This window comes from Anticarsia gemmatalis, chromosome 14 (genome assembly GCF_050436995.1).
Source record: "Anticarsia gemmatalis isolate Benzon Research Colony breed Stoneville strain chromosome 14, ilAntGemm2 primary, whole genome shotgun sequence".
Taxonomy (NCBI): Eukaryota; Metazoa; Arthropoda; class Insecta; order Lepidoptera; family Erebidae; genus Anticarsia; species Anticarsia gemmatalis.
The window spans coordinates 11,484,296-11,500,517 of NC_134758.1; the positions used below are offsets into that span (position 1 = coordinate 11,484,296).

The following is a 16,222-nucleotide window of genomic DNA, read 5'->3' on the forward strand; positions in this document are numbered from 1 at the left end:
CCATTATTGAGTTGCCAGCCTTCTGCCAGTAATGGCTGCCATTACATTACCACATAATACACTGAGTTATAACCAAAATTTAACATTTATGTATTTCTAAGAGGAATTCCGTGTTATGTTTGCCTTTGAATCTTAACTCAAGGCCGTGGAAATAATTCTTTAATCCAGTCCTGTCAGTCATTACTAAGAATTTAATGTCGGTGTGGCCATACTTTAATGTTTTTTGTGATTATTTTTTTACTAAGGTTTTTATTGTGGGTGTATAATCTTAGTCCTTTGTTTGAAGATTATTTTATAGCAAAAAAAGCGGTTTTTAAATCTTAAATAGTGTATTTGTCCAAATTAAATCTGCAAACCACTTAATAATAAAGTCTGTAATAAGCCTCTTTCTATTTTTATACTTAAAGATGATAAGATTAAGATTACTTATATTCAGATATTATTTTGATACTTTTTATTAAGATATTTTAGACTATCTTCTAAGAAATTGTCATGCCGTTCTTTTGTTCTGCCATTTCAGATATTTTTAAAGGTTATAACTAGTTTTTGAAAAGCTCAGAACGTTTGTATTCAGTTTTGACTCACTATTTATTTAATATAACACAGGAATTAACGCGTTTGTCCCTATACCTAATTTGACGTTTCGGCAAAGGTTACACCGACGTTAGCAACAATTATTATAGTAACATGCCATTCATTTTATAGAGTAGATATAATTATTTGTACAATACACTTGTTAAATATCCAGGAACACATATTTCCTGTTGTTGCAACAAGAGACATATATGTTCCCGGTACAGTCTTAAAATGGTCCGCCACGAAACGCTTCTAGTATTAACTCGTACAATGTAAGGAAGGGAGCAGATGTTGTGAATTTACAGCGCGGGTTACACAGTACACTACGCGGTCCTCGCTCACTGTTAGTGGCCTTGTATTTTTTCACTACATGAGGGAGATTGACACCCCTTTTTATTATTTACTAACTTTTGGTGACCTTATTTCAAAAATGTTAAGGAACGTAAAACGGTTATAGTTAAATACCGTACTTCGAAGCCAAGTTAAAAAACTGTCCAGTAAAAAGAGTGACCAAAAATCACGCGGTGAGTAATCCATTAAACGTTATACTATGATGCAACGGGTCTTAAACGTGATTGAAATATTAAAGGTAGGGTACCTTATTTGTTTACCCGACATTTCGATTGAATTGCATCGATCTTGGTCGGGGGTTGCTGAAAATACGCAATAGAGTTACATACTTAAACTAATAAAAAATATTTTATCTAGGTTGCTTCACAAGGCCCTCTTAATTGTAGGTAGCTTCTAGGTATTAGTATACCTAGAATAAATTGAGTCATTACATTCGCATGTCTGAAAATTAATATCATTCACGAGGCAATAGAAAAATAATCCCGCATAATCGGATTGTTCTATTAGATTTCAAAATTCATTTGTATATTTAAATGCATTAGTAGTCCTATGAGAATCCCTGATTGAATTACTAAAATCTATTGAGACATCCAAAGAAATTAAATATATATTTCAAACCATTTCAATACAATTATTTTATCAAAGATTCAGTAATATGGACTAATCCTATTAAATTACTTAGTATAAATGATTTTTCATACATTTTGAGCAAAAAATATAAATCTTTGGACAAAATGTATGAAAGGAATATTATTTGAAAGTCTCGAATGTTCTTAATTAAAGAATATATTTATTTTGTAGTCATTCAGAGTATTCAAAGTTTGGTCTATAGAAGTAAAGTTTCGAATGAAATTAGGCCAATGCTATTCGAATAAGACTTCAGTTTTGTAAAGATATTTCTGCGTATTCAACGTTCTCGTATTATTACCGAAATCATTGAGTTATGTACATATTTTAATGAACTTACGATATTTTACCTTAAATATTAGTTTTGGATAGACTTAATTAGGTATCTGACGAAATTTTTCAGAGATAGATACGTTAATTCTCAATAAATAATCACGGTATTTTTTTTTTCTTTGATAATACTTTAAATAACCCGGTGGGTAAGGGGAAAGCCGACCCGAGAGAACCTAGGGCATCTTTATGTATTCTTTTAATTTTTATTATTACAGATTTTTTAAGTAGTATACTACTACTAACTTATAGCTATGTCAAAGCATATTAAAGGACGTACAACATACGAAAATTTCAGCAAAACTTAATTTTATTAGTATAATATTTCTCCATACGGATATTCTCCCGGTAACAGAACCGTGTACGTCAAATAAAGGGTGACAAAAACTTCGCAGACGACCTTTTATCGTGTCCGGTTTTAGATGACCTCGTCTACATACGCGTCATGTAATTGTAGTATACCTTCAATATTTATTGACGAGCTTCATTCACGCTTTTAGGTAACTGACCTTTATAAAAAATTCTTCTTATTGAGGCAGATGGGGAAAAAACTTCCTCTTTCGATTGTATCAAAAATGTAGCAAATTAAAGTAATTTTCTTTTCTATGTGGTCGGCGATGTCTCTATGTATGTTTCTGTCCGATCATAGAATATAGACATTCGGGCATGCGTTTCCAATCTAGACGAGCCATTGCTTTCTTTCTTTACCATCTCAAGCCCCAAAGCTTCAGTGTCCCAAACTGTTGGATACTTACGTTTAATGAGTAGCAGTACGCATGTGTTTAGTATAGTATTCAAATAATATTTAAAATAAACAAATAGATTTAAAAACAAATCAAGAATATAGGACGCACGCTACGCGTCTTAGTACTCCTCGACTTCGCTGTCCGTCGGACAACTTATCTTAATACAATTGTTACTGACCATCCCGTTATCGTCTAGTTGCAATCAAGTAAGTGTCATAGTAAAATGTTTCGAGATTCTAAACGTTATTTTTTGTTACAGCTGCAGCTACGACTATCTGGAGATCATGGAGGCTGGCGTGGAGAACGGCAGTGAACATGCGCAGGAGTGGCTGCTGCAAGGACATCATGATTCTTACACCGCTGATACTGAGGTAAAACACACATAAAAATAGTTATCTACCATCATTATCAAGAAAAAACCTAACACGCGTTACTCTTTGTTCTTTCCGTGAATTGAAAACTGTGTTTTCATATGAATTTGTTGCTCATTACTAAACAAAATGTCTTCACTAACTGTATAATGTATATAGATATTACCTTTATAAGAATGATGACTGTCTGGTTAACCACGTGTTAATCTTTTTTTTTATAAGCCACAACTTACACTATCCTCGCAGTTCTCGTCTTCCTCAAAGATTTTCAACAATCGCAATAGCAGTATCTTTTATCTATTTCTACCATTTCAATATAATTCGTAAACTAAGTCATTGTTCTTCATCAGATATGGGAAGAAACAGAAACCCAGCTGCCGGAATCAGACGCGATCAGCGCGGGGTGGTTGCGCGACGCTCACGCGACCCGCGCGCGTCGTTTGTGCGGCGACTGGAGCGACAAGCTCAAGCTCCTGCGCTACCAGTCCCGCGGGAACGTGCTGCGCCTGCGCTTCCGAGCTGACCACTCCAGGCACTATGCCGGCTTCAGGGCGAAAGTCACTGTTACTGACTGTGAGTATTGCTTGTGAGGATTTAGGCTCTTGTGAAGATTTGTCATTTCTACTGTTTTTGTACTTTTTCTTTTGTAGACTTACTTCTTCTTCTTCTTATTGTATGGTTAGTGGTCAACCTAGTGTCAAAGTTGTACAAGCCGCCCGAAAGTCTTTAAAATGACTCTTGACTTTTCTTAATGTAGACGAAAACGCAAGAACTACTTGGTATAATTGTGAAAAACTATCGGTGTATTAAATGTGCTTGCAGCTTATTGTGCACTGAAGAAGTATGTCTAAACATGCAACGCGAAAGTTTAAAAGCTATGAAGTACGGTAAAGTTATTTGCAAGCGTAAACTGTTAACTGGCTGTCAACGATGCATAATTTTTAAATAACTCCAAACTCAGAACAGCGGAATGTTATTAAAACGTTTTTATTCATAAGTCGATCAATCAAAGCGCCGCTGCACGTGACACTGTACAAACATTTACCGTTAAAAGCCAAACTCATACAAAACTCTCGAATATATTCATAGCTGGAATCTCAACATGTTTCGTTTTTCAATTTCAACTTTCCGCCGTGTTCCGTACGGACGCGTCCCTACAACGGAACGAACCGACGACAAATAAACTTGCAAACTTCACCATTGTGCTCTCTCTAACACCTTTAACACCTCGTTATAAAGTTCCAATTCGCGTGACACAGACTACAATGGAAACAAAGTTGTGAACGTAGTTAAGCTAACCTTATTAATATGAACATAGAGTTTATAATTGAATGTTCGGAGTGTATTAGTAGTTGTTCGCGAGAGAATAGGGCGAGTCCAATGCTGCAGTCTAGTTTTAATTAACCGTTGTATATAAGACTTGCTTCGGTTCGTTTCAGGTTTTTTTTGTTCAGACTTCATCGCTAGTTGTTCTTCGACCTAATTTTAATTGTGTTCGCATTTAAATTATAATATTATACGGACTCGGTAAGTTTAATATAAAAACTAGATTTGTAAGAAAATCTTATTAAAAGTTTGCTGTAGATCTCTCCTGCCAGCTGTAACAGACAGGGCAGAATAAAACAGACTAAAAAACGTAAATCCATCAGTAAAACAAGCAACTATAACAATATGAAAACATAGACATCATAGAAATAGATCGATTCTAAATGTGCCCACGAAAGAATAGTCACCACATATGACGCGAGTCGTTAAAAAAAAGAAAGAGCCAAGCTCCTGAAACACCGGGCAACAAAAAAATCGAACAAGCTTTCTAATAAAAGTACCTACTGCCAAGTTTGCTACAACATTCTACATTACAACAATAAAAAGAAGAACGATCTTGTTTCGCTGCACTAACCCACTATGTTCTATAACATAATTCATAGAGCTCATACGTGCCTCCCCATACAAATACTTAATAAAGCACTTGAAACACAAACATCAATTATTCACATCTCAAGTGAACACGTACCTCGTATATTAGCTTCACTTAATTTTAAAAGCTTATTCTTCCATATTTTCGTCGAACCGCGTTACGTGAGCCAACTCCATTTCAAAACCAACGTATTTATAATAACTCCCTACCAAACGACCCACCCAGACATTGACAAAAATGAGTGTATTAAGCAATACCATGTACATTGCCTGCTCGAGATCAGCAAACGCATTCAAAGTCATAAGGAAGTCGTCAATGTATATTACATGCGTGGAACGTTTCCCCAATTTGTATGTTGATTAGTAAGAGTCACGAAACCGCGTAATAAGCCCGGTACCCGCCAAAACCCTAAACAATAATGGAATTAGCTACATGGCAAAGCCGTTTAATATGGGCACAGATAATATCTGACATAATGGTAAGGCTTTAGAGCGCCATATTGGAAAATTTAATAAGGCGTCGAATTTTATGAAAATTTATTGTCTGCGGAGGATATCGTGTTGTGCTTTATACGTAAACCGATTACGACCGCTGAAATATTTAATACCTACGAATATTAAACCTTTATTTTGTACATAGATACAATAAACCTTGGATACAAAATATAGTACCTATTAAGCCTTTTTAGATTCAAATAATCAGCAAAAAACTACAGTAATACGGTAGTTACGGTAGTACCTAACATCTATTTATTTACTGTGTTATGCAAATAAATATACTTTGACTTTGACTTTGACTTTAGTTGACTACCAGTCAAATCAGCTACTCTTTATGAAAGTCACAAACATTTTAGTTTAGAAATATGACACAGTGACGTCACAGTGTCTTATTTTTGTTGGTATCAAATCAGTGCCCAAAATGTTTCAGTCTGCAACCATTACAATTTCAACATTATTTACGAAAAAAAATTGCACAGCGCGAGCATTTAGGATAAACGTTTTAAGAGCACAAGTTTAATATTTTTCGTTAACTCACATTCATTCTATATAACTGACATTCTACACAATTGGAACAGCCTATACTACTATTATACATTAAACATGCAACGCGAGAGTTTAAAAGTTATGAGCCTATACTACTTCTTCAAAAATAACCAAGAATGTACAGAGTTCTATTCCTCATACTCTGTAGGTACAATGAAACCAACATTGTTGCTGGACAAATGTCTTCGGAGCGTGTGCAAATTGCACCCTCAAACGTGTCGTTACTCCACCGTTGTTACTATAATAGACTTGGCTAACCACTCGCCGCACACGTCATCACATCACTACAAATCTGTCTATAGATCTTATCTTGATGCACGTAAGGTATAAAATCGATTGGTTTCTAAGTTGTATCGGGAATCAATTCTGTGTGACTAAATCTGGTGAAGATTTCCTGGTTTCTCTCTCTCAAAGATGTAAATATTAACAGGAGTGTCGAAGATTAGAGACGCGTAGGTGCCGATCCGTAATTAATTACTTTTAATTGTTATTTAAAGTACTTGCTTAAACATAATAGTTAGGTTTTAGGTTGTAAAGCTTTAAAATGATAGGTATGTTACATGAATCAATATTGTGTCTTTACTTCCGTGGAAATATTACCTGAAAATGACATCAGATAATATAAATTTCAATAAGACTAATATCACCAAAGTTATACTTACATGCTTACATACATAAAATTTCGCCTGTTATGCACAGGTGTATAAAATACACTCGCGTTTCACCATTTACAATGTAAGTCCCATATAATATGGGTTGAGCCTATTGCTATATACCAGGCACCTAACCAAACTAGACCGACCTGGGAATCGAACCCATGACCTCGAAGTTTAAGAAATACTGTACCAACAAGACTACGGAGACCAAATGGAAACCAAATATGTTTAACTTAGAAACTGTAAAGTCTTTACATATCGCAGACCGCAGACGCGTCGTTCATATCGATCTGATGTTATCAGCTCGAGCACCTCAGTGGCTAAACTTTGTCTTGGTTTGAATTCTTAAGTCGTTATTGATACATCTTACTCTGAGTACCGTCATCACTGGTTCAGAGCACTTTTTCATACTTTGGGATACTTTATATCGGGTTTTATGAACGAAATTTAGGACAAGCTACGTATTTTAACGTTGCTATCTGATATTATAGAAAGTCTAATAAGGCTAATGGCTATTTTTCTTATTGTTATTGAATCATTCTCAATAGTAGTCCGGAGTTTGGTCCCGTTAAATCCCGTACCGTATATATAAGAACTAGCTGACCCGCGCAACTTCGCTTGCGTCACATAAGAGAGAATGGGACATAATTTTCCCCGTTTTTGTAACATTTTTCGTTGCTACTCCGCTCCTAATGACCGTAGCGTGATGTTATATAGCCTAAAGCCTTCCTCGATAAATGGTCTATCCAGCACAGAAAGAATTTTTCAAATCGGCCCAGTAGTTCCTGAGATTAGCGCGTTCAAACAAACAAACAAACAAACAAACAATCAAACAAACAAACTCTTCAGCTTTATAATATTAGTATAGATAGGTTCGCCCCATTTTACGTGGGGCTGAACATTATATGTATATGATGAAAAGCGAGTGTATTTCATACACCACTTCCTACGATTTCGGGTATAATGGCTATATGTAGTCTTATAATCTTCATCAGCTTAGCCTTTCTTCCAAAATATTGTTGGAGTCGGCTTTCAGTCTTGCCGGATGCAGCTGAATACCAGTATTTTGCATGGAGCGACTGCGCATAGGACCTCCACTGCAACACAGTTACCTGGGATATAACAGAATATGTCTTCTTATGAGTATTTCCATAAATGGTTTATTATTACAATAACGGAGATAATTTCTCATTTTCTCAGTAAACAATCTCTTTGTTTCAAAATATTATTCGCTTTACATTTCAGCAATTAAGTAATTTGTTAAGAGCAAAGTTCGTCAAAATTCAATGTAAAAACAAATTTTCACAATCAGGTAGGGAAACAGGAAACTCTAATATTGAAGTTATGAGGGTACTTTTAAATCGTTCTCCCCGTAGACAGAACTTTGCAAAGTAGAACAAAAACCAACAACTTTTACCGTCATTTATTCCACTTTGAAAACTTCTATGTAATCTCTTAATATTCTGAAATATAACCCAAAATTATTTTGTACTAACTGACTAGCAAATGTAATAGCACCGTTTTTAGGGTTTAAAATTGAAAAAAGCATGAGCCTATGTTTTGCGTTGGTTGCTATTTTTCATTGAAATCGGTTCAGTGGTTCACATGTGAATGTGTAAGAGACCGACAGATAGACTTATGCATCAATGATATATTTTTATTCAGCCTGCATCCACTGCCGGTGTAACTGTGCCAAAACATGAATCAAACTAAACAAAAATGTAATATTGCAATTATTATTCTCGTGTATTATTACATAATATGCAACGCGAAAGCTAAAAGCTATGATATATCCTAAAAACTTCGCTCTCTGTCTTTACAGACTTAAATTCATAACGTTTCCTACACTGAATGAGTGAAATTCTTTTCATTCGCGAACGAATGAATGGATGAATGAAACTAGTTAACGAGGAGGCGTATTTTCGCTGACTTTTCTACCTGCAGAGATAATTTGATATAACGACGCTTTGATATATCATGAGAGTATAAGAGCGGCACATATTATGAGGATTGTGGAGGGTAAGTGCTGCCTCCACTCTTAATGTTGGGAGACAAGTGAAATAGATTGCTCTTTGATGCATTCATAGTTGATGATACCTGGAATCTGAATATACGTTTTTTTGTTGCCGCTTTAGCGTTGAAATGGAAAGTGTAGACGTAGAACCTTCTCTTTTCTTATTTTGTATTGCATTTGCCGGTACTTTCAATATGTACTTTATATTCCGCCACCATAAGACCTAAAATATAAACCTTTATAGATCGTAAAATATAACACATAATATTTGATATAATATCAATAAAAATGAACATAATGGATAATATTAAGCTCACAGTTCCTACTAGATAATACTTTAATAACATAAACAGACTTACTTAACAAGCAATTAACTACTAAAGCTTAGCTACAAGATAAACAACTAACAATATTTCCTACAAAATTCATACATCATACAAGTTCGCTTCGAAAAATAAGCTCGTTATTACAAGAAAATTAATTGAAAACATCGCCCAAAAAGCTTATATATTTCCACGTACATTCTAACGAAAAACGGTAACGATACGAAAATTAATCAACGTTGTACTTCCCAATTAAGTATGCAAACAGGAACTTGAAACATAATAAAGCCGAGCTCAGACACTCCTTAGTTTTTACCAGACATTGAATATTTACACGGGCCGACCCAATTAAACTTAAATATGTATGCTCCTTGGTGAGACGATCAGCGGCTGTCTATGGCAGTTTGTCTATGACGTTGTCTATGGTTCAAGTTTATGGTTCGTTAATTATGTAAGCTTGTTTACGGCCAGTGTTCCCACTTGTAGATGTTTGTTAACTTTGTTAACATGTCCCATACATTTTGGGGTAGTTTTAGCAAATTATTCCATAGTTCAGCATTTGTATCGGTCTAAAATCTGTTTCAGTCACGGTGATTAACTAAGTAATACGATAGCTATAGTATTAAGTCTTAGCATTGACCACTTAAGGTGCATAGGAATATTTTTTATTTATTTATTTTTATTTATTTATTTATTTCACACACACTTACATCTAACATTACAGTCACTAAGACTAATGCGTTAGAGAAGTTACATTATCATTATACAATATATCATTCTTATTTGCTAATAGTATAACTAATTACACAATATGTGGCCTTTGTGAATTCGTTCAGAGAACATAGAAATATATCAGCTCGATCAGCTACATCGTTGAGTGTGCGCAACGCCCGCGTCAGCGGAGCATGCTGCAGCAAGTTAGTGCGCGCTGTCGGTACAGCCAGCAGCCGCGGCCTCCGTCGACGCCCTACATAATCATCCGGGACATTGAATTTAATCTCACCTAGTATCGTAGGATTATGAATCATCCCTCGCAACACTCTGAACACATACGTAACCAGAGCTACTTCCCTCCTCACTTCCAGCTTGTAGTACCCTACCATGCCAAGTAAAAACAATGTTGGATAGATTGATGGAAATCCTGGATAAAATCCATATATTTTAAGGTACAAGAATCGAATAAATTTATTCTGAATTCTTTCCAACATTGTTTTATACTTCGCTTCATTCGGATTCCAAACTGACGCATTACATTCCAGGTGACTTTTCACTAATGCTTCGTAGAGAGCTCTGATGGCACTAATATTAGTGAATTCCTTTGCTTGTCTTAAGAAAAACCCAAGATTACGGTATGCCTTCCTACACACATCCACAATATGATTCCGGAAACTTAGGTTTGCACAGAAGCGAACACCCAGATCTTTAACTTCCATAACTCGCTGTATCAACTGCCCTTCTATCTGGTACGGATGGTAACTTGGGTTGTGCGCACGAGAATATGTCATTACAGAACACTTATCTATATTGAAATATAGTTTGTTCTCTATACTCCACTTAAAAACATTGTCAATGTCTTGCTGAAGCAAGTAATGATCACCAACTTCTCTCACCACAATACTCAGTTTAATATCATCTGCAAAGAGAAGACACGTAGCCTGGTCAATAACTGTCGGTAAGTCATTAATCATTAAAATGAAAAGAAAAGGTCCCAAATTACTGCCCTGACTCACTCCTGACCACGTGTAGTAGGGTTCAGAGAAATATCCGTCACAATCGACAAACTGACGGCGATTACTCAAATAACCGGCGAAGAATTTTAGCGTGTGTGGTGTAAAACCAAATGCAGCTAGTTTTTGGATCAAGACATCATTGTCGACTGTATCGAACGCCTTTTTGAAGTCCAGATATGCCACATCCACCTGTAGACCATCATCTAAAGCCGGTGTCACCAATGTCATTTGATGCAACAGATTACCAGTTGTTCCCCTGCCTGGACGAAACCCATGTTGTGCATCAGACAAATGCGCGCTCACTTGCGAATATAAAGAGTTATGGATAGTCGCCTCAAACACTTTGGCAGGAGCGCAAAGAATTGCCACTGGCCTATAATTACTGGCTTGATTACCACCCTTACCCTTTGGTACCGGAACCACCCGTGTTATTTTCCAGCGATCAGGAAATTTTGCTGACTTAATAAAAATATTAAACAAATGTAATAATGGTCCTACTAACACTGATCTACAGTCCCTAAGTACAAAGGGTGGGATGCCATCTGGCCCTACCGACCGTTTGGCTGGAAGCCTGGAAAGAGCACGTCCTACGTCTGACGGCTTCAGGATATCAAGGTGAGCCCACGCACTACTCGCCGTGACTGCCGCACTCGCTGCCGCCACGTCCAGTACAGCCGGTGTCGAACTGTATACAGAGCTAAAGAAACGCGCGAACTCTTCAGCACACTCTTGACCCGTTAGTATACATTCATTTTCTATCAAAGTATGTTGACTAGAGGTTCCCCTTTTCGATCTAATATAGTTCCAAAAACCTTGTGGATCCGACGCTAGATGGCTTTGCACTTGGTCACGATAATGGTCGTGAGCCAATTTAGTATCTGCCTTGACTCTCGCCCGACATAGAGAAAACGCTTCATAATCAGCGCTTGACCTTGTCATTTTATACAGCTTATGTAATTTGTATTTTAAATTAATATCTTTTATGATGGCTGGCGTATACCATGCCGGGTAATTACGCGGGGTATTTTTTGATTTAATTTTAATAGGGACACAATCATCAAAAACTTCGTTAAACTTCTGGTAAAAAAAATCTAATGCTAAATCTGGCTCATTAATACTATACAATTTTTTCCAATCTATTGCAGTAAATAAACTATACATTTGGGCAAAATCAGCTTTGTTAAAGTTCCACTGTTTGAACGGTAAGTCATGTGATGCATCGCTACTATTCGTGGGTGAATTCAGGTGAGACACGGTGATGTTGACGGCGACCGCGAGTGGCGGGTGGTATGCATCTACCGGTTGTAGACCCTCTTCGCTTGCACAAACTGTTAAATCGCTACGTCCACTCAACACTAAATCTAGCTGTCTTTCGTTGCAGTTCGGTACCTTATTAAACTGAACTATTTCACAAAAGGCCACAAAGTACTCAAAATAATTACTTACATTACTATTGCACGAAAATAAATTAAAATCTCCTAATATTATAACATTATTCTTATATTTAACACATAAAGTTTCTAATATTTTAAACATTACCATATACTCACTCTCATCACATTGTGGTGGTATATAAACAACGCAACATGTAAATAGAAAACGATTTTGCATATGAACTGTAGCACAAATAAGTTCGAACTTATGGTTATCAATATTAATATTATCAGGCGTTTGTACTCGACGTAACTCAAACTTCGGTGTGGCCACTAAAACCACTCCCCCCTGTTTACGCCCATCCGCTCTGTCACATCGCAATACAGAATAACCTGGTAATACTAGCTCGTTATCATGGATTGACTCGTTGCATCCGGATTCCGTAATTGCAAATATATCAGACGATGACGACTCCTGTACTGATAAGAATTTTGTTAATTTTGTCCTAAGTCCACGCACATTTTGATAAAATATGTTGACTGTCTTATTGGGCTTTGTTATTTGTTGCGGTTGGGGTTGAGCGACGAAACCAAATCCACTCGCTGAATTCCACATTTAATGGCCACACCGTAGGATCACATAATTTTTCAAATTTACTTTCATTAACACCTATTTTAAACGACGCATAGTTTCTGTCTGTCTTTGGTATTAGTTTAACAATTTGTATATCTGACTTATCTCCTAGAATGTTTTTTACATACTCAGTTAAATCCACTTCAGTAGTTTCCTTATCCAACCTCCAAACGTGCAAGAATTTCTTCCGTTCGACGGCTTTCAACAACCCCGCAGTGCTACTTCCACCTTTTTTGATAGGATTGTACCTTGCTTTTGTTTTAACTTCCGTCCAATCGCCGTTGTTAAGAGTTTCCGCTGTGCTACTGGCCACACTCGCATACGTAGTCGAGCGATCGGCCGCTGTCGCTGTTACGTCAGCGCGCGCGACTCCCTGCAATAGTGGCGCGAACGACGCAGGCGGCGCGGGCGGCGCGGGCGGCGCGAACTGCGCCGGTAGGTGCTCCAGTGGCGGGAACGACGTCGTCGACGGCCTATGCAACGAGTTGTTTACGCTGCGTTTGGTTACGTTTGATTCCGATATTTCGACGATATTCGGTAATTGGGTCAACGTCAGTTGATGCAAGTGAGTTTTAGCGCATTTGCAACTGTATATAGTAAGATATAAAGTAAAATCTAAATATTAAATATTTGATGACACAAAAGTTATTTCAAAATGTATTTGGTCATAATATATTATAAATACATTCCGACATTCTCATGCATGTTTAATTTGATGATATTTCACACAGCGCTACGGTAATTCACGGTATGCAGCCAGTAACAAGTATTTACACATGTTTCATATAAATATAAGCTAATAAATGCAATCCTATAATGTAATGAACTGATTTAAACTTTGGCATTCAGTGATTGGTCAACAGATCAATGATAAAATAATTTTCATTTCGAATTTACGAAACATGTGGAAAATGTTGGAAAATATTATAAACAGCTAACATACTAGCTAACAAGTGCGGTTCCACTCGTGTACTAGGTTTCATCCTCCGTTCATTCTCAAGGATTTCGATAAAAATATGATTAAGTTCAAGTTTTTTAGTTCTTCTCATTTTTATTAAGCATTTCATTTTAATTTGTACTCATTTTCATTTAAATCGGTTCAACACTATAGCTGTTAAAGTAACACAGGCAAACGTTTAGTATGGATAATCGTTTCAGCATAATTGCAATACTTTCACACAGAGACTAGGACGAAAATAGACCCATACGTAATGGGACATACAAAAAAGGCCTGTTAAAACAATTATAAATACAAATGGCAGCTATATTTAATAAATAAATGGATATAAAGAACAATCAGCGGCCGTTGGTCGGACATGTTTATTAAAACGCGCGACTCGTTGCAGCCAGCCTTTGTCAGCGCGACCATTTTGTTAATGAATTTCAAACGGCTTTATTGTCGTTTTTAGAATAATATTTAGCATACAGTAAGTTATTTATAAAGCAAGAGTATGTAAATAAATGGCCACTCGTATTTCCTCCGCGTGAACTTAATTTTTGCCATTTTCACAACATTTTTGCTGATTTTCATGTAAAAATTTTGCACTCCTTTTACGTCCTTCGGAGTGGAATTTACCAAAAATCCTATCTCTGTACTTACACTCTCCAAGGAACGTACATGCCAAGTTTCAGCATCTAGCGTTCAGTAGTTTCGGCTGTGCGTTGTCTGTCAGTCGGTAACTCAGTAACGGAAGAGTTTTATACATATTACGTTATTATGTATAGGATAATAAGGCATATATAGGCCAGCTATCTATTAACACTTGACATATAAAAAACCTTGAACACATAAACTTTAATAAAGCAATGTGCGCATTCTAATTAAAACACAGTTTAGCACTCGGCATAGTAATTAAATGTCAGCTTATGCTAGTTTCGTTCAGTTGCTTCTTTCAGTTAATGAGATAACGAACTCCTACTGATATTTAAATAGAGGTTTAACTTTTACGTCGTTCCGTGTTCCGAACAGATATCTGCGAGTTTAGGATGCTGAGTGAATATCAATGAGGATAGAAAGATGTAGGGAATTAATGTTATGAAGTATTTTACTGAGTAATGTCAATGTTTTTCTGTTATTTCATAGTTTTGTTCCAGTCGCATCGACATTGTTAGGTATTTAAAAAAAATCCTGAGATTTCTAAATTCGTTTCTTGTGTGAATTTAATTTGGCTATGGTTTCCGTATTCCATTATATAAGAAGTTTATTTGAAGTATTACAAAACTTATGCTATAATGTAACATTAAAATCATAATATAACAATTGATATGTATAAAGTTAATGTGGCATAGTAAATATGACACAGTAGCTCTCTCTACTATTATCGACTACCGACAACCGGCCCGTCATCGAGATGTATGAAAATGTGATCAGCGCTTCTTACGGGCGACGTAGGAAATATTTTGGCAGTACATTCTGAATGTCAAACTTTCGATACTCGAGAGTACCGACTGTACAAAATCGCGCTACAGTTGACGGTAGTTAAATATATTAACTACAGTTACAGTACTATTTGTTTTGTTCGCAGCCCAATCATGTATGGATTCAAAACAAGTTCTGTTCAACGGCCACTGCTATCTGTTCGCCGGCTACCCGAAGGCTTCCTGGGCGACTGCCAAACAAGTGAGTGCTTGAAGATATTATATATGCTACTATGAGTCTTATCGTTATAAGTTATGTGTGATACGTGCATTTATTAAGAGTCTGTTCCGATAATGTATGGTTATAGATTAATTAGTGACTGTCGCTGTGTTTTAGATCAATAATTAATTGGTGAGTAAAAGTGAGTATGGTAGGTACTATAGGCAATCACCAAGTGGAATAATTTTGGCTAAAAACTTAAATAAAGTATGAGTAGTACCTATCTCATTCAAATAATAAGCTGTATTATATTATTTGCAATTCACAAAGTTTCTGTAGCGTTACTGATATGGGACTTACGCCCTCTAAAATCTTCAGCTTTTCGTTTCCAATCATACTTAACCGTACTGAATTTACTTACATCTAATTGTAGGTACGTTATGCTTACATCCCACGTGCGTCCTTAACACGCATTTAAGCGACAGAATGACTTATATATGCTACTTAAAATTAAAAGACTATATTCTTTACCCAAGAACTTTTATTCAAATCTACTTCAGTGGAGTGGAGCAAAATCTAAAAGACTTAGGTAACATTACAGCAAACACCTATGACAAAGTATAACTCTTACTCTAACCCCTCATAAACTACCACTAACTTATCAGCTGCAGAACAAAGTCACATAAGTCGACCAGCATCCACGAACGTAATGGTCCATATCATCTCGAGATAACACCGACTTCACGTTACATTCTTACACCGACTCTAATCCGACTTGATTTACACACTTAATAAATGCCCTTAGACAATGTGTACGAATATAATGGAACAGTCGCGTGTTGGTAGAAATATAACGATGAAAATAATGTAAGATGTTTTAGTGAAAGAAAGGAAAACAAAGGGAATTGTAATGTTTTGAATAGGTTTCTGTTATTAAAATAATATTCGTTTT

General features: G+C 36.2%; 1 protein-coding gene across 7 annotated transcripts in view; it reads left to right on the forward strand.

Annotated features, from left to right (window-relative positions):
* The window catches only part of LOC142978322 (uncharacterized), a 273,041-nt gene that overhangs the window by 234,509 nt on the left and 22,310 nt on the right, over nucleotides 1–16,222 (forward strand). For all 7 annotated transcript variants that reach the window (XM_076122707.1, XM_076122709.1, XM_076122708.1 and 4 more), the window contains exons 9-11: nucleotides 2,890–3,001; nucleotides 3,352–3,574; nucleotides 15,218–15,312. In XM_076122707.1, the coding sequence (XP_075978822.1) occupies nucleotides 2,890–3,001; nucleotides 3,352–3,574; nucleotides 15,218–15,312 (430 nt within the window). The remainder of the gene's footprint in view (nucleotides 1–2,889; nucleotides 3,002–3,351; nucleotides 3,575–15,217; nucleotides 15,313–16,222) is intronic.